The following is a 25654-nucleotide window of genomic DNA, read 5'->3' as shown; positions in this document are numbered from 1 at the left end:
TATGTAGAGAGTGCGGGGGTCAGGTGTGTGTGTGTGTGTGTATGTAGAGTGTGGGGGTCAGGTGTGTGTGTGTGTGTATGTAGAGAGTGCGGGGGTCAGGTGTGTGTGTGTGTGTGTATGTAGCAAGTGCGGGGGTCAGGTGTGTGTATGTATGTAGAGAGTGCGGGGGTCAGGTGTGTGTATGTATGTAGAGAGTGCGGGGGTCAGGTGTGTGTATGTATGTAGAGAGTGCGGGGGTCAGGTGTGTGTATGTATGTAGAGAGTGCGGGGGTCAGGTGTGTGTATGTATGTAGAGAGTGCGGGGGTCAGGTGTGTGTATGTATGTAGAGAGTACGGGGGTCAGGTGTGTGTATGTATGTAGAGAGTGCGGGGGTCAGGTGTGTGTATGTATGTAGAGAGTGCGGGGGTCAGGTGTGTGTATGTATGTAGAGAGTGCGGGGGTCAGGTGTGTGTATGTATGTAGAGAGTGCGGGGGTCAGGTGTATGTGTGTATGTATGTAGAGAGTGCGCTGGTCAGGTGTATGTGTGTATGTATGTAGAGAGTGCGGGGGTCAGGTGTGTGTGTGTGTGTGTGTGTATGTAGAGAGTGCGGGGGTCAGGTGTGTGTGTATGTATGTAGAGAGTGCGGGGGTCAGGTGTGTGTGTATGTAGAGAGTGCGGGGGTCAGGTGTGTGCGTGTGTGTGAGTGTATGTATGTAGAGAGTGTGGGGGTCAGGTGTGTGTGTATGTAGAGAGTGCGGGGGTCAGGTGTGTGTGTATGTAGAGAGTGCGGGGGTCAGGTGTGTGTGTATGTAGAGAGTGCGGGGGTCAGGTGTGTGTGTATGTAGAGAGTGCGGGGGTCAGGTGTGTGTGTATGTAGAGAGTGCGGGGGTCAGGTGTGTGTGTATGTAGAGAGTGCGGGGGTCAGGTGTGTGTGTGTGTGTATGTAGAGAGTGCGGGGGTCAGGTGTGTGTGTGTGTGTGTGTGTAGAGAGTGCGGGGGTCAGGTGTGTGTGTGTGTGTATATAGAGAGTGCGGGGGTCAGGTGTGTGTGTGTGTGTGTGTGTGTGTGTGTATGTAGAGAGTGCGGGGGTCAGGTGTGTGTGTGTGTGTATGTATGTAGAGAGTGCGGGGGTCAGGTGTGTGCGTGTGTAGAGAGTGCGGGGGTCAGGTGTGTGTGTATGTAGAGAGTGCGGGGGTCAGGTGTGTGTATGTAGAGAGTGCGGGGGTCAGGTGTGTGTATGTAGAGAGTGTGGGGGTCAGGTGTGTGTATGTATGTAGCGAGTGCGGGGGTCAGGTGTGTGTATGTATGTAGCGAGTGCGGGGGTCAGGTGTGTGTATGTATGTAGCGAGTGCGGGGGTCAGGTGTGTGTATGTATGTAGCGAGTGCGGGGGTCAGGTGTGTGTATGTATGTAGCGAGTGCGGGGGTCAGGTGTGTGTATGTATGTAGCGAGTGCGGGGGTCAGGTGTGTGTATGTATGTAGCGAGTGCGGGGGTCAGGTGTGTGTATGTATGTAGAGAGTGCGGGGGTCAGGTGTGTGTATGTATGTAGAGAGTGCGGGGGTCAGGTGTGTGTATGTATGTAGAGAGTGCGGGGGTCAGGTGTGTGTATGTATGTAGAGAGTGCGGGGGTCAGGTGTGTGTATGTATGTAGAGAGTGCGGGGGTCAGGTGTGTGTATGTATGTAGAGAGTGCGGGGGTCAGGTGTGTGTGTATGTAGAGAGTGCGGGGGTCAGGTGTGTGTGTATGTAGAGAGTGCGGGGGTCAGGTGTGTGTGTGTGTATGTATGTAGAGAGTGTGGGGGTCAGGTGTGTGTGTATGTAGAGAGTGCGGGGGTCAGGTGTGTGTGTGTGTGTGTGTGTGTGTGTGTGTGTGTATGTATGTATGTAGAGAGTGCGGGGGTCAGGTGTGTGTGTGTGTGTAGAGAGTGAGGGGGTCAGGTGTGTGTGTGTGTGTGTGTGTGTAGAGAGTGAGGGGGTCAGGTGTGTGTGTGTGTAGAGAGTGAGGGGGTCAGGTGTGTGTGTGTGTGTGTGTGTGTGTGTGTGTGTGTAGAGAGTGAGGGGGTCAGGTGTGTGTGTGTGTGTAGAGAGTGAGGGGGTCAGGTGTGTGTGTATGTAGAGAGTGCGGGGGTCAGGTGTGTGTGTATGTAGAGAGTGCGGGGGTCAGGTGTGTGTGTATGTAGAGAGTGCGGGGGTCAGGTGTGTGTGTATGTAGAGAGTGTGGGGGTCAGGTGTGTGTGTATGTAGAGAGTGCGGGGGTCAGGTGTGTGTGTATGTAGAGAGTGCGGGGGTCAGGTGTGTGTGTATGTAGAGAGTGCGGGGGTCAGGTGTGTGTGTATGTAGAGAGTGCGGGGGTCAGGTGTGTGTGTGTGTGTGTGTGTATGTAGAGAGTGCGGGGGTCAGGTGTGTGTATGTAGAGAGTGCGGGGGTCAGGTGTGTGTGTGTGATGTAGAGAGTGCGGGGGTCAGGTGTGTGTGTGTGTGTGTGTATATGTAGATATGTAGAGAGTGCGGGGGTCAGGTGTGTGTGTGTGATGTAGTGTGTGTGATGTAGAGAGTGCGGGGGTCAGGTGTGTGTGTGATGTAGAGAGTGCGGGGGTCAGGTGTGTGCGTATGTAGAGAGTGCGGGGGTCATCAGTATGTAATGTAGCACCAGGCAAGAGATGGCTGAAGCCCTGTTAGCCACTCAGAGTTTTATAGGCTCCCGGCGGTGGGGATGGACAGTTCTCTTGTGTCGGAGTCCTGTGCGGTGGGGATAACAATTTACATGACATCCATGGGATTCAATGTGTGGTTTGTACCAAGTGCATCAGAGGAAGGTCATTTCCTTATTTCCCTCCTGATCCTGAATGGGAGGGGCTCATGTAATGACATTGGGGAGAATGGGAGGGGCTCATGTAATGACATTGTGGAGAATGGGAGGGGCTCATGTAATGACATTGGGGAGAATGGGAGGGGCTCATGTAATGACATTGTGGAGAATGGGAGGGGCTCATGTAATGACGTTGGGGAGAATGGGAGGGGCTCATGTAATGACGTTGGGGAGAATGGGAGGGGCTCATGTAATGACGTTGGGGAGAATGGGAGGGGCTCATGTAATGACGTTGGGGAGAATGGGAGGGGCTCATGTAATGACGTTGGGGAGAATGGGAGGGGCTCATGTAATGACGTTGGGGAGAATGGGAGGGGCTCATGTAATGACGTTGGGGAGAATGGGAGGGGCTCATGTAATGACGTTGGGGAGAATGGGAGGGGCTCATGTAATGACGTTGGGGAGAATGGGAGGGGCTCATGTAATGACGTTGGGGAGAATGGGAGGGGCTCATGTAATGACGTTGGGGAGAATGGGAGGGGCTCATGTAATGACATTGTGGAGAATGGGAGGGGCTCATGTAATGACGTTGGGGAGAATGGGAGGGGCTCATGTAATGACGTTGGGGAGAATGGGAGGGGCTCATGTAATGACGTTGGGGAGAATGGGAGGGGCTCATGTAATGACGTTGGGGAGAATGGGAGGGGCTCATGTAATGACGTTGGGGAGAATGGGAGGGGCTCATGTAATGACGTTGGGGAGAATGGGAGGGGCTCATGTAATGACGTTGGGGAGAATGGGAGGGGCTCATGTAATGACGTTGGGGAGAATGGGAGGGGCTCATGTAATGACATTGTGGAGAATGGGAGGGGCTCATGTAATGACGTTGGGGAGAATGGGAGGGGCTCATGTAATGACGTTGGGGAGAATGGGAGGGGCTCATGTAATGACGTTGGGGAGAATGGGAGGGGCTCATGTAATGACATTGGGGAGAATGGGAGGGGCTCATGTAATGACGTTGGGGAGAATGGGAGGGGCTCATGTAATGACGTTGGGGAGAATGGGAGGGGCTCATGTAATGACGTTGGGGAGAATGGGAGGGGCTCATGTAATGACGTTGGGGAGAATGGGAGGGGCTCATGTAATGACGTTGGGGAGAATGGGAGGGGCTCATGTAATGACGTTGGGGAGAATGGGAGGGGCTCATGTAATGACGTTGGGGAGAATGGGAGGGGCTCATGTAATGACGTTGGGGAGAATGGGAGGGGCTCATGTAATGACGTTGGGGAGAATGGGAGGGGCTCATGTAATGACGTTGGGGAGAATGGGAGGGGCTCATGTAATGACGTTGGGGAGAATGGGAGGGGCTCATGTAATGACGTTGGGGAGAATGGGAGGGGCTCATGTAATGACGTTGGGGAGAATGGGAGGGGCTCATGTAATGACGTTGGGGAGAATGGGAGGGGCTCATGTAATGACGTTGGGGAGAATGGGAGGGGCTCATGTAATGACGTTGGGGAGAATGGGAGGGGCTCATGTAATGACGTTGGGGAGAATGGGAGGGGCTCATGTAATGACGTTGGGGAGAATGGGAGGGGCTCATGTAATGACGTTGGGGAGAATGGGAGGGGCTCATGTAATGACGTTGGGGAGAATGGGAGGGGCTCATGTAATGACGTTGGGGAGAATGGGAGGGGCTCATGTAATGACGTTGGGGAGAATGGGAGGGGCTCATGTAATGACGTTGGGGAGAATGGGAGGGGCTCATGTAATGACGTTGGGGAGAATGGGAGGGGCTCATGTAATGACGTTGGGGAGAATGGGAGGGGCTCATGTAATGACATTGTGGAGAATGGGAGGGGCTCATGTAATGACGTTGGGGAGAATGGGAGGGGCTCATGTAATGACGTTGGGGAGAATGGGAGGGGCTCATGTAATGACGTTGGGGAGAATGGGAGGGGCTCATGTAATGACGTTGGGGAGAATGGGAGGGGCTCATGTAATGACGTTGGGGAGAATGGGAGGGGCTCATGTAATGACGTTGGGGAGAATGGGAGGGGCTCATGTAATGACGTTGGGGAGAATGGGAGGGGCTCATGTAATGACGTTGGGGAGAATGGGAGGGGCTCATGTAATGACGTTGGGGAGAATGGGAGGGGCTCATGTAATGACGTTGGGGAGAATGGGAGGGGCTCATGTAATGACGTTGGGGAGAATGGGAGGGGCTCATGTAATGACGTTGGGGAGAATGGGAGGGGCTCATGTAATGACGTTGGGGAGAATGGGAGGGGCTCATGTAATGACATTGTGGAGAATGGGAGGGGCTCATGTAATGACGTTGGGGAGAATGGGAGGGGCTCATGTAATGACGTTGGGGAGAATGGGAGGGGCTCATGTAATGACGTTGGGGAGAATGGGAGGGGCTCATGTAATGACGTTGGGGAGAATGGGAGGGGCTCATGTAATGACGTTGGGGAGAATGGGAGGGGCTCATGTAATGACGTTGGGGAGAATGGGAGGGGCTCATGTAATGACGTTGGGGAGAATGGGAGGGGCTCATGTAATGACGTTGGGGAGAATGGGAGGGGCTCATGTAATGACGTTGGGGAGAATGGGAGGGGCTCATGTAATGACGTTGGGGAGAATGGGAGGGGCTCATGTAATGACGTTGGGGAGAATGGGAGGGGCTCATGTAATGACGTTGGGGAGAATGGGAGGGGCTCATGTAATGACGTTGGGGAGAATGGGAGGGGCTCATGTAATGACGTTGGGGAGAATGGGAGGGGCTCATGTAATGACGTTGGGGAGAATGGGAGGGGCTCATGTAATGACATTGGGGAGACGTCTTCCCATGTCCTGCACAGAAGTGGTTGGTGGAGGGCGCCGATAACGAGGGACCAGCAAAGGGCTGACGTGACGTTTCTCCTCCATGGAGATCTCTGGGTGTTCAGTGTCGGGAGAAGACGAGCCAGCCCGGGATTTATCAGAGATGGGCAGCGGTGCTCTGTGCCGGTCAGATAAAGTATCTGCACCCCTCCCACCGCTCCCTGAAGTGAAGACCAACGCCTCCAGCTTCTTTCTTTCTGATGATCTTCACCAAGAAAAATAAACCCCCAGCGGGGCCGAGACAGCAATAAAAACCCAACAAGAGTTTTTTACTCACAAGCCTGACTGCTTCTACACCCCCCCAGTACAACCCTAACCACCCCCCTCCCCCCACACACTTCCACTATGCTTCCAGGGCTGTGCGCCCCCTATCTGCAGACCTGGGGGTGGTGTGGCAGGCACTATAAGCTAGAGGTAGATAGAGACCAGCTGACATCTGATCACCCCTGGGTAGTAATAACCACCAAGAGACGCCTCTCATCACTCCTGAGCTCAGTCATGGGGTCCATCAGCTTTAATGGAGGGGCAGGTGAGTCCTGGGATCTGGGAAGGTGGGACATCCACGGATCGCACCCCCAGAAAATCCCACAGATGCTCGAAAGGGATTGAGATCTGGATGACGTTGACTTGGCCTCCACATTCAACGCTCGTCGTTGTGTTCCCCAAACCATTTTTGCGGTGTGGCAGGGCACATTATCCCGATGAGAGGCCACTGCCTCCAGGGAATGCCAGTTCCATGAAGGGGTGTACTCGGTCACCAACAGTGTTTAGGTAGGTGGTGCGTCTCAAAGTAACAGCCACGTGAATGGCAGGAGACGAGGTTTCCCAGCAGAACTTTTGCCCAAAGCATCTCACTGCCTCCACCAGCTTGTCTTAGTCCCATACTACATCCTGGTGCCCACTCTGCCCCAGGTAAGTGACGTATACCCACCCGTCCATCCATATCATGTGATTCATCAGACCAGGACACCTTCTTCCATTTCTCCCTAGTCCAGTCCTGATGTTCATGAGCCAGCTGGGGAAACGGGTCAGCATGGGCACCCTGACTGGTCTGCGGCTACACGGCCCCCGTACACAACAAACTGTGATAAACATTTTTTTCTCCTTTCGTCTTCTAGGACAGCCTCTGAGATATAGGGCTCCTCACTCGGGGACAGGAAACACGTCTACCCAATCAGATAAAAAGAGTGGTCCTCCAGGCCCTCCTAATTTTTTTGGTTTCCTGCCGGATGGGAAGGAGCACGTCGGAACTGTTGGTGGGACCTCCTTATCTCAGGGGGTGTCCTGGGAGAGCACCTTGTGGACCTAGCCCGTAGCACCCCTCGGTCCTGTAAGGGGGAGGAGAGGGTCGCTAGCAGCCACCGCTGCTGTTTAACCGTTCGGTGAGATCGGGGACCCCGGTGCGCGGCAGTATCCCCACTATCTCACCCAGCTGGTACCTGTGGCCGGTCGGATGACGGGCGGGAGACATTCGGATCCCTTGGCTGGCGTGTTTCCGGCTACTGGCAAGGAGGGGTGTGGCCGTAGGAATGACGCGGCGTGAGTGGGCGGGCATCTGCGTTCCAGCTTCCGGAGGTGCGAGGGACGCACTTCCGCCAGCATCGCGTCATCGGGGGGCGCCACTGGACCTGTTCCAGTCCCCAGGGCGCAGCGGTGTGGCCGTAGGGATATTGGAGCAGTGTAAAGGCTCAGAGACTGAGCGAACGCTGGAACTATGGAGGGCACAGTGGTGCAGGTGGACTGACGGTCTGCAGGCTCCAGCACCTCCCAGGTAAGCTTGGTGAGGGCAGACCAGTTCTTACACTGGGGGGGGGGGGGGTCATTTAGACCGTAGTAACCCTCCCTGGGTGGGGAACCTCTGGTGAGGGGAGGACACTTCCTAGGCATACCCTAAGCACAGTGGTGTGGGTCAGGGGAGGTATTCTAGTGGGCGCCTGTTTGTCTGTCTTTTTTTTCAGGTCAAACAGGATAGAACCCAGATACCGTTGCCTAGAAAGAAATGTGCCGTGTATGTGGCTAAGTTAGGCGCCAGTTGGGAGAAGCCGATTTGCCCTGAGTGTGTTAGTAGTCTAGTCAAGGACGATTCTGTGGCAGCATGTCACAAAGTCTTGACATCTGTAAAGGTCCCTCTTTTTCCTTACCCAGGGCGGTTAGCATGTCCTCATTATCTGAGCCAAGTCAGGAGCAGGAGGGGGATAAGGAGAGGGTACCGAGGTCGCTAGCCTCCTCTCAGACAGGGTCAGCATCTGATTCTGAGGAAGAGTCTTCTAGGGCATCCAGATACAAGTTATCTTTGGACGATGTTGGAGATCTTCTTAAAGCGATATGACACTATGGAAATTAGGGAAGAGCAGGTCCAAATTTCCAAGCATGACCTTATGTACCACGGGGTCCAGTGCTCAGAAAAACAGGGTGTTCCCCGTGTAAAAGTCGTTGATTGATTTGATTTTGCTGGAGTGGGGGCAGCTGGTCAGGCAGCCTTAAACGGAGGTTCCCTTTTGAAACCCATGCAGCGCATCCCTTTAACAAGGTCCCCAAACTTGACGCCCCATTAGCCAAGGTCTCTAAGAAGACAGATTTGGCCTTTGACGACATGGGTTCACTCAGAGATCCCACGAATAAGGGGGGGACGTGCTGCTTAAGAGGGCCTGGGATGCCTCTTCAATTGGGCTCAAGCCAGCCCTTTCAGCTACCTGTGTGGCCAGAAACCTAGAGTGTTGGTTTACCCAGTTGCAGTCGCATATTTCGGTGGGTACTTCTAGGCAGCAGCTGTTGAAGTCATTCCCGTTACTGTTCAAGGCAGTAGGATTTTTAGCGGATGCCTCCGCAAAGTTGGTTAAAGAGGAAGTAAACCCTGATGAGTTTACTTCCTCTTTCATTCCCTGCAAAGGCAAAGCATAATGGACTACTATGCATCGCATCGCATAGTAGCCCATTATGTGTCACTTACCTGACACAGGAGCCAGCGAAGTCGCCGCTGTCCCCTGTAGTCCGCCGCATCCATCTTGTTGGTGGGGTCGCGCAGCTCCGCCGCTGTCATTCGGCGAAGCTGCGATGACGTCACTCCCGCGCATGCGCACGGGAGTCGACACGCGCGGCAGCTCCATTCTTGGAAATGCCGCGCTCAGTGCGCCTGCGCGCCTGCGCATGCGCCGTAGACAGCGGTGCCCTTTTTCGGGCAAATATCTCCTAAACCATATAGGTTTAGGAGATATTTCTTGGACCTACAGGTAAGCCTTAATCTAGGCTTACCTGTAGGTCAAAGTGGTTTGTAAGGGTTTACAACCACTTTAAATTAGCGGCTAGGTCAGCGGCATTGGTGAATGAAGCCAGGAAGGCAGTATGGCTTAAAGCCTGGACAGGCGACACGGGTTATCATTTTCGGGGGGACCACTTGTTCGGACCAGGCCTACAGGAGGCGTTAGAGCGCATGCAGGACAGGAAAAAAGCTTTCCCAGAAAGGGAAAAAAAAAGGTTGAAGGAAAGCGCTTTTTTCAAGGTTCCAGGCAGCAGAACCTGCAGGAGAGGGTGGTTTGCCCCAAGAAACATTGGTCAGGTCACAAGGGGCGAGGTAGAGGAGGAATCTTATTTAATCCTCCTCAATCCACCCCTAAATCCCAGTGACTCCTGTGTCCCAGTGGGAGGAAGGCTGGGGAACTTCCTCCCACAATGGACCGCTTCAACCTCAAGTTCATTCATACGGGATGTAATAGGGAACAGTTACAGGTTGGAGTTTGTTTCAGTCCCCCCCTCAAATTTTCAGGTTACCAAAACACAGAGAGAAGGCAGAGGCCCTGGGTCTACTCTTGGGAGACCTGGTAGATCAAGAGGTATGGGTGCCGGTGCCCCAGAAGGAACGAGGCCTGGGAGTTTACTCCCATGTTTTTATGGTAAGGAAGCCTTTGGGAAAATTCAGGCTGATCCTGAACAAGTTTGTAAAATACAAACGGTTCCGGATTCAATCGATTTTTTTTTTTTTTCTGTAACCAATTTCGGGGTTGTCACATGGCCACAGTAGACCTCAGGTATGCGTATTTGCACATCCTGATTCATCAGGAGTCCCAGAAGTTTCTCAGGTTGGCAGTCCAGATAAACGCAGAGGTGGTAAACTTCCAGTTCCAGGCTCTTCCTTTCAGGCTTTCGGCCTCACCAAGAATTTTTATCAAGGTCTTGGCAGAGGCTCTAGCCCCGTTAAGGCTCAGGGCTATAACGGTGATTCCGTACTTGGATGATCCCCTGTTTCTAGCCCATTCGTCCCAGCAGCTAGAGAAAGATTTGCAGGAGGCATTGGTTTTCCTGCGTTCACTGGGGTGGCTTATCAACCAGGAAAAGACCCATTCACAGGAGGTTCTGTATCTGGGGTACAGGATCTCATCAGTAGAGATAGGGTGTTTCTCCCGGGGGAAAAGATCAGGAAGGTAGAGCAGGCGGTAGCCCAGCTTCAATCCAGTCGGGAAGCCCTGATCAGGGAGGTTATGAGAGTCCTGGGACTGATGACGTCTTGTTTTCTAGCGGTGGCATGGGTAAGGCATCAGCGCCCTTTGCAGGGTCTTGTGCTCCATTATTGGGACGGCAGGGAGCGGAGCCTGGATCAGGTTATGCCCCTTTGCTTCCGGGGTCAGGAGATCGCTGTGGTGGTGGCGGGCTCAGGACAACTTGGACAGGGGTCTGCCCTAGTCCAGACAGGCCGCTAAGGTGGTCACGACCAATGCCAGTGCGTTTGGTTGGGGTGCCCACCTGGAGGGCGCCTTGGCTCAGGGGGCCTGGTCGACAGTGGAGACGGGCCGCTCCTCAAACCAGAGGGAGCTTCTGGCGATTTTGAGAGCGATAGAAGCTTTCCAGTCCCAGATAGAAGGGTGGGATCTTTAGGTTTGGTCAGACAATGCTGCAGCAGTAGCTTACCTGAACAAGCGGTGGGGACCCGAAACCCCACGCTGCAAGCTATAGCAAACAGGATCTTTTGTTGGGCCGAGAGGAATTTGTCCTCAATATCGGCGATTCATCTGAAGGACTCTCAGAATTCGCTGGCGGATTTTCTCAGCCGGCAGCAGGTAAGCCAGGACGAGTGGTCCCTCAACAGGGAGGTGTTCGAGGAGATTGCGTTGGGCTGAGGTAGGCCGGAGATGGACCTATTTGCCTCGGAGAGCAACAAAAAGGTGACGCAATTCTTTTCCACTCACCCGCAGGATCAGGCCAGGGGGATAGACGCTTTTGCCAATCCTTGGCAATTCGGTCTTTGTTACGCCTTCTCTCCAGTAAGGATGATAGCAGAGGTTCTGCAGAAGTTCTTGACAGAGGCAACAGACCTCATCTTGGTGACACCATTTTTGCCAAAGAGACCCTGGTTTGCCAGTCTGAAGAGGTTGGCCATTCATCCCCCATTATCTCTTCCGGTCAGGGAGGATTTTGTTTCTCAGGGGCCCATTCTACATCCGCAGATGTAGAACTCAATCTTACGGCCTGGTATCTGAGTGGTTAAGTCCTTTTTGGAATGCCGTAAACTGGTAACTAGGGCAATTTATGCCAAGATAGGGAAAAGGTTTAACTCCTGGTTATGGAAGCAGGGAGTAAAGCATCCCGGGTATTCCGGTGGTCCTAGACTTCCTTCAGGCGGGGGTAGAGCTGGGTCTTTCTATCAGTGCCTTAAAAGTACAGACTGCGGCCTTAAGTGTTTTCCTTCAGACCTCACTCCAGCAGAATCTGTTTGTCAAGGATTTTTTCCAAGCTCTAGCAAGATCCAGGCCTGTGAGGATAAGGACCTGTCCTTGGTCCCTTTGAACCCTTTAGAGCAGGCATCTCTGAAGTGGGTAGTGCTTAAAACGGTGTTTCTGATAGCGATCACCTCTGCCAGAAGGGTGAGTGATCTGCAGGCTCTCTCGATCAGGGAGCCGTTTCTGTTAATTTTAGAGGACAAGGTCGTGCTTAAGACTGACCCTAGCTTTCTCCCTAAGGTAGTGTCCACATTTCATAGGACACAGGACATTGTGTTGCCGAATTTTTTTTTTCTTTCTCAGAGCGGGATGAGGTAGGATCTTTTGAGTTTGTTAGATGTTAAAAGAAGCCTTTTACTTTTTTTAGAAGCCACTAAGGGCGTCAGGAAGTCAAATTCGCTTTTTGTTAATTTTGCGGGCGCTCGCAAGGGGTCCAAGGCATCTAAATCTTCTATCGCTAGATGGATAAGATTGGCGATCATTAAAGTGGTTGTATACCCAATTTTTTAACTTTTACCTACAGGAGAGCCTATAATAAGGCTTACCTGTAGGTAAAAAAAATATCTCCTAAACCTGTACGGTTTAGGAGCTATTCCCCTCGGTATGCGCCGCTGACTGCAGCGGCGCATGCGCACAAGGGGATTCTCGGCCTGAAAATCCGGCAGTGGCCGCCGGCCGGGAATGAAATCTCCCACGCGCATGCGCGGGAGTGACGATTTTGCGGCTCCGGCCACTCACTACGGATACCCGGAAGAAACGCAGAGGGAGCATGTCAGCTCCCTTGGCGTGGATCGGGCCAGATGTCGGGGCCTCGTTCTAAGGTAAGTATTTCATAATGAGCTAGTATGCGGTGCACACTAGCTCATTATGCATTTTGCTTTGCAGGTTTAAAAAAAAAAAAATTGCGGGTTTACTACCGCTTTAAGGCTTATGAGTTGGAGGGGAAGCAGTCACGCTTAGTAAAGGCACATTCTACCGGGGCAGTTTCTGTTTCACGGGCAGAGAGGGCTGGCCCTTCTCCAGAGGAGATCTGCAAGGCAGCAACTTGGTCCAGATACTCTACGTTTGCAAGGCATTACTGTCTGGCAAGGAGCAGACTTTTGGACGTAAGGTCCTCCTGGCAGTGGTCCCACCCTGACAAGGTAGGTTCCTTGCTTATCAGCTCAGAGGCTGTCCTGGAAGACGAAAGGTCAAAACTGGAGTTAGACTAATGCCGCGTACACACGTAGCCGACTATCCGCCGGACTGTCCGCTGGACTTTCCGAACGGGCTACTTGCCCACACACGGCACTTTTTCAGCGGACTAATATGGCGTACTAAGTCCGCCGTACTTTTGAAATGAACGGACTCGCCCACACACGCGGAGGAAAGTCCACTCATTTTGAGCGCGTCTCCAGGTAGGCGGGGCCCACGAAGGAGAAGTCACTGGCCCCGCCACCTGGTATGGACTTAAAGGGGAACCCCAACGCCGAAAAAAACGGTGTGGGGGTCCCCACGGGTCCACATCAGACCCTTGTCCGAGCACGCTACCCGGCCGGCCAGGAAAGGGGGGGACAAGCGAGCGCCCCCCCCCCTCCTGAGCCGTACCAGGCCGCGTGCCGTCAACATGGGGGGTGCCTTGGGGAAGGGGGGGCGCGCGGCCCCCCCACCCCAAAGCACCTTGTCCCCATGTTGATGAGGACAAGGGCCTCTTCCAGACAACCCTGGCCGTTGGTTGTCGGGGTCTGCGGGCGGGGGGCTTATCGGAATCCGGATACCGGCCCCCCACCCTATGTGAATGAGTATGGGGTACAATGTACCCCTACCCATTCACCTGTAAAATAAAGTAAAAAAAAAAAACACAACACACAAGATAAAATAGTTTATTGCACAGCTCCGGGGGTCTTCCGTCTTCGGCGGTCTTCTCGCCAGACTCCTCCGCCATCTTCTTCTAGCTCTTTTACTAGCAGAGGAGCCCCGGCTTTCTTCCTCGCCGCCGCCCTCTTCTTCCGACTTTGGGGGTCTTGTCCCCCTCTTCGGTTCTTCTGCCGGGCCACCGCGCCTTCTTATAGCTCTTTTACAGGCGGTGGCCCAGTCTTCTGTCGTCGCTGCCTTCTGTTCTTCTCTTCAGATGTTGCCTCGTCGCTCCCTCTGCTCACAATGACGGGGACCAGGCGCGCGGCGACTTATATAGGGACATCACCGGATGATGTCCCCGCCTATTATGTCACAGTCCCAGCATCCTCTGGGACTGTGACACCATAATGGGCGGGGACATCATCCGGCGATGTCCCTATATAAGTCGCCGCGCGTCGCGTCGGAGCCATTGTGAGCGGAGGATGCAAAGAGGCAATATCTGAAGAGAAGAACAGAAGGCGGTGACGACAGCGGCGACAGATGACCGGGCCACCGCCTGTAAGAGAGCTAGAAGAAGGCGCGGTGGCCCGGCAAGAAGAACCGAAGAGGGGGACAAGACTCCCGAAGTCGGAAGAAGAGGGTGGCGGCGAGGAAGAAAGCCTGGCTCCTCAGCTAGTAAAAGAGCTAGAAGAAGATAGCGGAGGAGTCCGGCGAGAAGACCCCCGAAGACGGAAGACCCCCGAAGCTGTGCAATAAACTATTTTATGTTGTGTGTTGTGTTTTTTTTTTTTTTTACTTTATTTTACAGGTGAATGGGTAGAGGTACATTGTACCCCATACTCATTCACATAGGGTGGGGGGCCGGGATCCGGGGGCCCCCTTATTAAAGGGGGCTCCCGGTTTCCGATAAGCCCCCCCGCCCGCAGACCCCAACAACCAACGGCCAGGGTTGTTGGGAAGAGGCCCTTGTCCTCATCAACATGGGGACAAGGTGCTTTGGGGTGGGGGGGGGGCGCGCGGACTGGCATACGCACGGCCGGATTGTCTGCCGAAATACAAGTCCGGCAGGAAGATTGGAGGGCAAAACTACTTTCTAAGTCCGCTGTACGTTCGGGTAAAAAAAAGTACGCCGGAGGCTACACACGGGGGGATTGTCCGGCGGACTTGAGTTTGCCGGACTTTTCCACCCGATTGTTTGATCGTGTGTGCGCGGCATTACCGGTAACTTTTTCTACGAGTCTTCCAGGACAGCCTGGTTTCCCACCCGGGGTTCTTTAGATTGACTGGTGGTGAGGATGCCTACTGACGTTGTTGTTAGTGTGTTATGTTTTTGAGAGCCTTCCAGCGGTACTTGGATTAAATTAAACTGAGGAGGGCCTGGAGGACCACCTTTTTTATCTGATTGGGTAGACGTGTTTCTTGTCCCGGAGGGACGAGCCCTATATCTCAGAGGCTGTCCTGGAACACTCCAAAAAATAAGAGTTACCGGTAAGTCTAACGCTGTTTTTTTTTCTGCTTTTAACACATCAATTTCAGGAACAACTTGTTTACTGCCTAATATATCCCACTCACTTTTAGGGGCCATTGTAACGGCATAATCTGTGATATTAACACTGTGCTTGATCAGTATGCAGTATATATTTTTTTTATAATATTTGTATTATTATTATATTTATATTAGTATTTATTATTATTTTATAATATTCTTATTTTTATATTTTTATAATTGTATTATGATGATTATTAGAAAATATATACTATTTAATATTCTGATAATATTTTAATTTTTCTACTGTGATAATATTTATATTCTTATTATAATTATTGTATTATATTTTTTGAATATTTATATTAGTCTTATTATTTTTAGATTATTATTTTTCTATTTTTGTAATTATTTATTATTACAATAAAATTTGTTTTTATATTTTTATTTATTTTACTTTGATATTATTATAATGTTTATATTCTTCTTTTTATTGTATTTTTATAATATTATTTTCTAGAATATTTTTAATATAATTTTTTGAATATTTATTATTATAATAATAATAATATTTTTATTATTATTATGATTGATCATGATGATTATCATTCCCCGCATCTATTACCTTTTTTTGTTCCACCACCCCCTCCCTTTAGAATGTAAGCTCTATGAGCAGGGCCTTCTGTCCCTTCTGTATTGTACTGTACTGTGCTGTCTCCCCCTCTACATTGTAAAGCGCTGCATAAACTGTTGGCGCTATATAAATTGTGTATAATAATAATTATAATATTTATATTGTTTTTTTTTTATTATATTTATTTTTACAGTGTATATTATATATATTATGTTATTTTTACAGTATATATTGTGTCCTGTATAACTGACCATTGATTACTCTTCCAGGCTCTCCTCGGAAGCGGATGGACAGCCTGACATGCTACTGGAGTGTGACATGCAGGCGTTGGGGCCCATCCAGAAACATCTGCAGGTCTACAACTTCCGCAAGAAGGTGGAGGTGGCGCCCTGCCCGGAGTTGTCGGTGTGGGCGGTGCTTCCAGGTCAGAAACCGCAGGATCCTCCGGGGGAGAGGCCACCGAGCCCCGTGGTGGTGTGCAGCCCTGACCCCCGAGTGCCGGTTATGGGGTGGAGAATTGTGGCCGGGACGAAGGGGAATATAACGGACCTGCTGCCCAAGGCTCAGCCGGGAAGCTACGAGGAATATTGCAAGCACCGATATGAACATGGTGGGTATGGGGGATGGGAAACTTAGTGATGTGATTAGCCAGTTCCCGCCCAGCCTATAGAAAAGTGACGGGGTGGGACATTCGTTGTTTGAAGTGGAAGTCATGACGTTCCTCCCAACGCGTGTCTGCCGCGATCTGTCACCGGCTGTGTCCACCGGACAGGGCGAATCACAGATCGGTGTACCAGCCACAGCCGGTACCATGTGATCACTGTGACCAATCACAGCAGATCATATGACAATTGTACACAATGAATGGCTTTGATTCTTTGTGTGTTATTGTGTTTGATCTCGGTGATTGGTCACACTGATTACATGGCACAGAGCCAATCACCGCCTACTTGTACCATGTGACTAGCTGTGACCAATCACAGCTAATCACGATAGTAAACACTTAATGAATCAATTTCATTCTTCATTCCGTAAAAATTGTTGCTTGTAACAGTGAAATTCACTGGTTAAGCAATCATAATATTTAAAAAAGAAAAAAAAAATCCTGATCACTTCCCCAGAGTAGTACATTGTTACTATGTTACCACTGTATTGCTCTGGTCACAGTGTGTTAAAAAAAGAAAAGGTTTAAAAAAAAAAAAGTAAGAAAAAAAAAATTATTAGCATTATTTATTTTTTTGCATACTGTCACCAGTCAGTGTCCCTGATCACTGCCACACCAGTCATATGATGACGCCATACTCCACTGGTGACAATATGTAAAAATAAATTTTAAAAAATGTGATAGATATATATATATATATATATATATATATATATATATATATATATATATATATATATATATATATATATATATATATTGTGTGTAATTTATTATAATACATTTTTTTTTTTTTTTTTGGTCATTTTTTAAATTATTTAGCAAAAAAAGTATAAAAAAAAACAGTGGTGATTTTAAATATTGCCAAAAGAAAAAAAGGCAGTTCAGCCACGTTTTTACCTCCCTTGGCCAAAGCCAACATTATACCTTCTGTTTCATTCTGCCTAAAATAACCCATTCAAGTGAAAGGCGCTGAGCCACAGCTATGTTGCGATGGGGAGGTGCAACACTTTACACTGAATCTGAGAAACACAAATGCTATTTAATTCATTTTTTAATAGTTAAACCAAGCTCCCCCATCCCACCATGCTTTTTTTGGAAAATCAGTTTGCAAACTGCAAGAACCCCAGATCCCTCCTTTTTGGCCTTGAAAGCATTCAAAACGCCAAGATCGGCGAGATTAAATGCTTTTTATTTTTACGAATGGTACCGTTTACTTTCCCGCGGACAGTGATGTAAGGTTTTTGATTCTGGGTTCCTGGGGAGGGGGGTGTCCCCTCCTGCTGCTTGTAAAAGCAGTCCAGCAGTTAGTTAGCCGCTAGGATTGCTTCTGGCTGCATTCACACCTGAGCATAGCGTCTTTTGAGCATTTTTCCGTTTTTTTTTTCCCATAAGTTTTTATGCATGACTTGCATGTTTTTGTATGCAGGGTTTTTGATCTTTGGTGTGTTTTTTTTTTTTTTTTTTTTTTTTTTTTTTTTAGACAACAGAGAAAACGATTATCAAGTTTAGGTTAGGAATATGAGTTGGGGCTAGGGTTATTTATTATTTTATTTCTTATTATAGGAATAATAATAAATACATTATTGAATTTATTTATGTATTTAATACTAAGTAACAAAAAAAATAACCCTTACCCCTTTAAAAAAATAATAATAATAAATAACTGAACAAAATGTAGTATTATTAATAATGTATTTTATGTTGGAGTTTGGGTGTTTTTATTGTATTATAATAATTTTATTATTAATGTATTAATTTTTATGTTTAGAGGTTAACTAATTTTTTTTAAATGTATTATATATTTATTTTACTAATTTATGATTTTTAGTGTATTTATTTTACATTTTATATATTCATATATTACTATTTTTCAAAAATTTTAATTTGAGCAGAAAATTTCGCAAAAAATGCACAAATGGCCCGTTTTTATTTATTTCTATGAGATTAAAACCGTGTCAAATGCTCGGTTTGAGCTACAAAAAAAGCTCCACAGATTATAGATATAGAGAGAGAGAGAGCCTGCAGCTGCTACCATCTTCCCGGTATAACCACTTAAAGTCTAGTGATCTACCAGGTACGTTGCTGGTTGGCAAATGGTTAAAAAAAGAATTACACTCAACTTAGTATATGTGATAATCAGCATATCTAGGACCATCTTATAGTATGCCAAAAACAGTTTCTTAACCCACTTCAGGTTTCACTCTGTACCGGAAGTGACGTTGCCGGGCTCCGCTCTACGCGTTGCGTCCTAGAACACATGACTTATTCAGGGCTGGCATGTAAATATCAGGAATCTGTAATCAGCGGCACCTCCACTGATTACACATTGATGCTTACGTGGAGGCCCTCATGTAGGAGAAAAGGTGTGGGGGAGGGCTCTACAGTAAGGCCTCGCAGGGCAGTAGAAACAAGGGCATCAAACGAAGGCCATAAATCTAGTATCAGATTTCATGCCACCTGTTCATTCTGTCTTTCTCTCTATCAGTTCTCTCCAGAAACACAATGTATAATTCTATACAGAATAGCTAATTTTAAAAAAAAAATTGTCTACGGGGTCTCCCGTGTCACTCCAAGAACTGTGATAGGATTATAATGGTGTAGGAAGCCTGGTGTGACCTCTATAGTGGCCAATCCCACTGAAAACCGAAGTCCTGTCTCGGGTTGGAGACCAGCTGGATGAGTCACATTTTCCTTTCCTTTAAATCTTTTGGAGATTCTTGCAGCTAATTCTTTCTGCTAAAGTTCTTGTTTACGCCCCCCCCCAACAATCCCCCCACCCCAACTGCCACCTCCGCTCATTACACGTGTCGCTCTCCCTGCCGGATCTTCATTGTATTTGTTTATTGGATAATATATGGCCTGCAGCTGGTTTTGTAAAGCTTTGAGGCCCGGAGGGTTTATCTTAGGGATTCCAGAGATATTTATGAAGCTGCTACACATAAATACACCCCCCCCCCCATCCACTTTAAACTGAAAGATCAGTTTGGGCTGTACTCAGTAGCTAATGGATAGATAGATGCAGTAGATAAATAGATACAGATAGCTACGTTAGTCAGATACAATAGATAGATGGATACAATAGAAAGATACAGCAGAGAGATGGATAGAGTAGATACAGATCGATAGAGTAGATGGTCCCTGTTTCCAATGATTCCTGAACCTTTGCGTCACTTACTACTGATCCCCGGCACTCTTTTTGTCCCTTTAGGCCACAGCCATTATTCAGCGCAATGAATATCGCACCCAACCACTTTTTCTCAGCTGCGGGGGCCCAACTTATGATCCTTCACACAGGCCCCCCCCTGTTTTCAATGCCCCTGACCTGAGCTCATCATTGTCACATACAAGTATATGGAATGGATGCGCATTGCATACTTCGCATACATCCCATTACACCACATACAAGCATGTGGGTTGGATGCCAGAGGTGGACCAGCAGGATGAGTGTGCCAGGACAGGTAGATGTGTCTCATCTCTACTTCCTTTCACCACTCTGCATATCACACATATCATAGCTGAGAAGAGGGTACATCGGTGGAGCAGATGAGTAGGAGGGGTTCAGAGGTGGGACAGATGAGCAGGGCTGTACAGTGGTGGAAGAAATGAGAAGGGGGTATAACAGTGGGACAGATGAGCAGGTGGGTACAGTGGTTGTACAGATGAGCGGAGGGGGGGGGGGGTGGTTCAGTGTTGGGGCAGAAGAGAAAGGAGGTACATTGGTGGGACAGATAATCAGGGGGTTACAGGGGTGGGGCAGATGAACATATAAGTTCAGTGTTAGGGTAGATGAGAAGATGGTTCAGCCATGAGACAGAAGAGCATGGGGGGTACGGTGGTGGAGCAGATGTGCAGGGAGGTACAGTGTTGGGGCAGATGAGAAAGGGGGAACATTGGTGGGGCAGATGAGCAGGGTGGTACAGTGGTGGGGCAGATGAGAAAGGGGGAACATTGGTAGGGCAGATGAGCAGGGTGGTACAGTGGTGGGGCAGGCATGAAAGGGGGGTACATTGGTGGGGCAGGTTAGCAGGGTGGTGGGGCAGATGAGCCGGGGGACAGTGATCTGAGGTGTGAAGGTACATGAATTGGGGCTGATCTGAGATGTGAAGTTGCAAGGTGTTCATTTCTCACTACTAAAGTAGTTTCCAGCATTTACTTTATAAAAAAAAATAAAAATCCTTTTCATGATTGAGAATGTGAAGTTGAATTTTTTATTTTTTTGTTATAAAATTGGCACACTCCATTTCATATTGATACCAGCCCTCAAATTTTCCACTTGCACTTTGCGAGTGGAAAATGAGGGCTGGCGAGAAGCTGGGCTGCCTGGGGGAGGGGGTGGGGCGGCGCGAAAACCGCCGGCGGGCAGAGTTGGTCGAGAGCCGTTCTGGTGGAAGAGTGCATGGAGTTAGAGGAGAGTCGCGGGATTACCGGGCGGTAAAACACACTGTAACAGCTGACATTGAAACTGTCTCCGCTCTGCTCACTCTCGCACAGCCCCGCCTCCTCCTAACCCCACGCCTGTAATAGACAGAACACATCCCAGCATTGGACCCGCATTCTGTCTATTGCAGGCGTGGGGTTAGGCGGAGGCGGGACTGTGTGAGAGTGAAACTGTCTCCGCTCTGCTCGCTCACACATCCCCCACCTCGTCCTAACCCCCGCGCCTGTAATGTCAGTTTCCCCTCTCTATTAGTGTCCAGTTGACACTAATACAAAAATCTGTGATAATACTATACACTGTCACTGTACTAATGACACTGGCTGGGAAGGGGTTAATATCTTGGGTAATCAATGGGTGTAATGTGTGCTGATTTTTGCAGGGATAAGAAACAGATGGATCACTCCCTCTGTACAGAGCCCTGTGTTGATTGTCAACACAGGGCCTCTGGGCTGCGATTGGACACAGCCGTTCAGCAGGTCCCAGCAATGAATCATTGGCTGGGACCTCTGCTGACAGACTCCCGCTATGTACAATCACGGCGGGCATCAGCTGAGGGGCGTGCATGTGCGTGCACTAAGGCCCCATTCACACCTAAGCATAGTGTTTTCATGCAAAAAATGGCACGATTTTACCGCAATTTTGCTGGCTTTTTTGCCGCGATTTTGTGCAGGGAAAAAGGTCACCAATGTAAAAAGAAGAAAAACGCCCAAATCTGCCCGATTCGAGCGACAAAAAACGGTCCAGAACTTTTTTGAGCTTCAGGCGACTTGGAGTGGAGATGTGAACCGTCTCCTATTGAGAATAATGGATTTTTTTCCCCTCCTGCGTTTTGTAGCTTCAGGCTTCAAGCTACAAAACGCTCAGGTGTGAATGGGGCCTAAACCTGGAAACAGGCAGTGACCTACCAGTATGTCGCTTTGCCTGTGTGGTCCGCCTCTCCGCAGTACATCATTGGCAGGCGGTCTGCCAGTGGTTAATGCCAGTGGTGACATGTAGTTGGCTCTGCCAAGTAGCATTGGACCTGGAACTATGCAGGCACCACTAAATGAGAGATCCGTTAAACATGGCTTAAGGAAATCCCATTAGCAACCTCTAGAGCATGGGCCTTCAAACTATGGCCCTCCAGTTGTTCAGGAACTACAATTCCCATCATGCCTAGTCATGTCTGTGAATGTCAGAGTTTTACAATGCCTCATGGGATGTGTAGTTTCGCAACAGCTGGAGGGCCGTAGTTTAAGGATCCCTGCTCTAGAGGAACCGCACTTGAGAATGACTGACTGCCCTAACCCAGTCCCCATGGCACATGTAGATGTTGATGGGCCAAGAACAGGATGGGAGATGTGACAGCTGTGGAACCTCCACCTCCCTGTTCTAGACACATAATACCATCCTTGGTGTCAGGAGGTCTGCCTAGGTGTTAATTCTTTGATTCACATGGCTAAAGGTGTGAATTATTGTCAGATGGCCAAGGTAGAGATATTAAAACGACATTATTATGAAACATTACGTGGAAAACTGATGTGTTCAAAGCAGTGGTGGCTGATGGTATATTTTTTTTTTTGGAGGGGGCAGCAGCCCCGCACTTAGCCCATCTAGGTCGCGGGCAGCAGCTTCACCCTGCGTCTCCTCCACCTCGGCTTCACAGCGGCTCCCCCTGCGTCTCCTCCCTCCTTGGCGGCCAATAGGATCACTTCTTCTCTCAGCCAATCGGATGATGGGTCTCGGGACCCGCTTCCTGTTTGGCCGGGAGGAGAACCAGGAAGACGATGGTGAATATTAATTCACCACTGTCACACAACTCGGTGGGCTCAGGGCACAGTGCTCTGCGCCCCGATGCCACCCTTTTTTGAAGCCAATTAGAGCCTCAGGCTCTAATCGTGCTTCAAAATTTTTTTTAAATCAATGCGTCTGGCACCCTGCATGTAGATTAGGGGCCCGGCGTTTGAATTAGGGGGGGCTGTGCCCCGTATGGACGGGCCGCTGCTGGATCAAAGTCTCCCATCCCTAAAGATGGGTGAAAGAGGCAGTCTACATCATACTGGAACAACTATCCTTGAGCTAGGATGAGGGCCTTCAACACCATCTGTCTTCCACATTACAGAACAAGTCCAGTTGACTGTGACTAACTACAGCTCAACCAGAGGCTTTGTTTTTATGCACCAGTTTTGGCCTTATTTCTTTTTTATGTGTTGGTCCAGATAGTGTATTGGTGGTGGTCAGCAGGCTAGGCTTAGACAACACACCATTCTAGCTTTTGGAAGTCCTACCATCTTCATAAACAAGAGGCAACATTGATACTCGGTTGTCTGTTAAAATATTGTTACTGGGCCGTATTTTAACATTGTAACGGCTCCATTTCAAAAGATAAAGAAACCTACTTGGAGCCCATTCCACATCACATTCTTAGGTGGAATCCAAGCAGTGAAGATGTCTATTCTCCCCAAACTTTTTTTTTTTTATTATTATTTTTTTTTAGAGCCCTCCCCATTATGTGTCTCGCCAGATGAGTGACCTAATAGAATGCTACGTAAACAAATTGGTAAAATAAAAAACCCAGACTGGGCAAAAAAATTATTTATAGACTGAGGGCCATGGGCAGTCTGGGATTAGCAAACCTCTGGCTATACTACCTTTCAGCCAGACTTGCACAATTGGCACAATGGCACCCCCCGCATGGAATCCTCCCCGGTTTACTGTGGGCCACGGCAATTCGCCCCAAAGATATCTCCACGTTAAATGTGGTTGTGGGCCAAGAGACAATCTCCCTTTTGTATAATTTCCTGGGTGGCCTCGACCTCCCTGAAAAATCTACTGCCATACTCAACTGGGAGACGGAGACCGAGGTGACGGCTTCCCCGGAAGCATGGTCTAACATGATCTCCAACATGCATAAATGCAGCAAATCTGTGGCGGTGAAGGAAACGGTGATGAAGTTACACACTAGGTGGTACTATACCCCTACTAAGTTGCATATATTCTTCCCCGCTGTTTCCGGTAACATGGCAAGGCCTACAACTTCCTCAGCTAGCCTAAAGGCTCCGCTGGGTAGGCAGCCTTCCCATGAGGCCCAATAGGTGTAACAACTTATATGTAAGTGAACCACAATGGTCCCAGTTGGTATGCAGCTCTAACCTAGATAAGTGTGCCTTATGCCGCGTACACACGAGCGGACTGTATGGCGTACTTAGTCCGTCATACAATCCGACGGACAGTCCGTCATACTTTCGACTGAACGGACTTGACCACACACGGATGCACAAACAGTCCGTCGAAAGCTTGCGCGATGACGTGTACAGCACGTACCACGGGACTAGAAATAGGAAGTCCAATACACAGCAATGCAACCTTCCGCCGTGTAAATCCTTTCTGAGCATGCGCCATTCTTAGTCCGTCGAACTAGCCTACTGATGAGCGGATTGTCCGCTGAAACCAAAGTACGACGGACAGAATTTCGAAAAATCCGAAATACTTATTACGCCAGACTGCACGCTGAAAAAGTCAGCTGAAGCCCACACACGAGCGGACTGTCCGCTGAAATGTGTTTCGACGGACTAAGTACGCCATACAGTCCGCCTGTGTGTACGCGGCATTAGTAGCACTGTCATTAAACTTTGTTACACAATTTATGTTTCCCTTATTATCTGTATATGAAGCTTACTGTTCATGCTTTAATTTTTTTTTCAATAAAATCTTTATTAAAAAAAAAAAGGTAGAGAAAGTTATTGTTTGGACCGATGCACTTGTCCTCCTCCGAGCTTCTTGGGAGAACCTCAATACTTGTGGGAATGTGAGTAATATAAACATTACCAACCTTGTGCTTCTTTTTCTAGGTGTTCCAGAAGGGGTGAAGGACCTTCCTCCAGGGGTGGCTCTACCGCTGGAATCTAACTTGGTTTATATGAATGGAATTAGTTTTTCCAAAGGATGTTACTTGGGCCAGGAGCTAACGGCCCGGACTCACCACACTGGAGTTATCCGCAAGCGGCTGGTGCCTGTGAGCCTCTCTTCGCCATTGCCAACTGAGTGTGAGGAGTCGGAGATAGTCACGCTCTCGGGGAAAGCAGCCGGTAAATACAGAGCCGGAATCGGCGACTTGGGTCTTGCCCTGTTGAGGCTGGAACACCTTGGAGTAGAACTTCAGATAAAACTAGGAGACCGGGAGCCAGTCAATGTGAATGCCTCCACACCGCATTGGTGGCCAAAGCCTGGAAATACTCCATGAAGAGACTACATTACTGAACGTTAAGAGATCTCACTGTGATCGAAAGAGTGTTAAATAGTATTGTATTTTTTATAGCCTACAGGACATTGCCGTGCCTTCTTTCTCATTATCTATTGCACCTTCATGTGGCCATATGTAGGAACTGCGTTATTTAATTTCTTTAGTCTAAGTCCTACAAGCTTAATAAATAAAGCAGCACAAACCGCATTCAGAATGGACCAACCAATGCATTAACCAGATTCATGCATCAATGAGTCAACCAATCTCATACACAGCCTTTCTGAACTAGGGATCCTCCTTTGGTTACTAGAACAAGGAGCAACCAATCTCAAACACCGGTCCTTCTGAACTAAGATTCCCCCTGAGTTTACTAGAACAAGGAGAAACCAATCTCATACAGCAGTTTCTCTCAGCTAGGGTTCCTCCTGAGGTTAATAGAGCAAGGAGAAAACAATCTCATAAAATAGCCTTTCTCAACTATTGTTGTTCCTGAGGTTACTAGAATAAGCAGCAACCAATCTCATACACAAGTCTTTCTCAACTAAGGTTCTTCCTGAGGTTACTTGAACAAGAAGCAGCCAATCTCATACACCAGCTTTTCTCAACTAGGGTTCCTCCTTTGTTACTAGAACAAGGTGCCACCAATCTCATTGCACCTTGTTCTAGTAACCAAAGGAGGAACCCTAGTTGAGAAAAGCTGGTGTATGTGATTGGTTGCTTCTTGTTCAAGTAACCTCAGGAAGAACCTTAGTTGAGAAAGACTGGTGTATGAGATTGGTTGCCCCTTGCTCTGGTAACCTCTGGAGGAACCCTAGTTGAAAAAAAGGCTATGTATGAGAGAGCCTTTTTTTCAACTAGGGTTCCTCCAGAGGTTACTTGAACAAGAAGCAACCAATCTCATACACCAGTCTTAACTAGGGTTCCTCCTGAGGTTACCAGAGCAAGGAGCAATAAATCTCATACACCAGCTTTTCTCAACTAGGGT

At 49.0% G+C, this 25654-nt stretch overlaps 1 protein-coding gene across 1 annotated transcript in view; it reads left to right on the top strand.

Annotated features, from left to right (window-relative positions):
- IBA57 (iron-sulfur cluster assembly factor IBA57) overlaps positions 1-24876 on the top strand; it is a 30860-nt gene extending 5984 nt beyond the window's left edge. Inside the window, exons 2-3 of the mRNA XM_077490635.1 lie at positions 15612-15952; positions 24278-24876. Of these exons, the coding sequence (XP_077346761.1) occupies positions 15612-15952; positions 24278-24669 (733 nt within the window). The 3' untranslated portion in view covers positions 24670-24876. The remainder of the gene's footprint in view (positions 1-15611; positions 15953-24277) is intronic.
- The last annotated feature ends 778 nt before the right edge of the window (positions 24877-25654 follow it).

Source organism: Lithobates pipiens, unplaced genomic scaffold, assembly GCF_037356315.1.
Source record: "Lithobates pipiens isolate NorthernLeopardFrog02 unplaced genomic scaffold, aLitPip1_a1.2 Scaffold_19, whole genome shotgun sequence".
Classification (NCBI taxonomy): domain Eukaryota; kingdom Metazoa; phylum Chordata; class Amphibia; order Anura; family Ranidae; genus Lithobates; species Lithobates pipiens.
The sequence above is the reverse complement of the archived record's forward strand: the minus strand, read 5'-3'. Positions and strand labels throughout refer to the sequence as shown.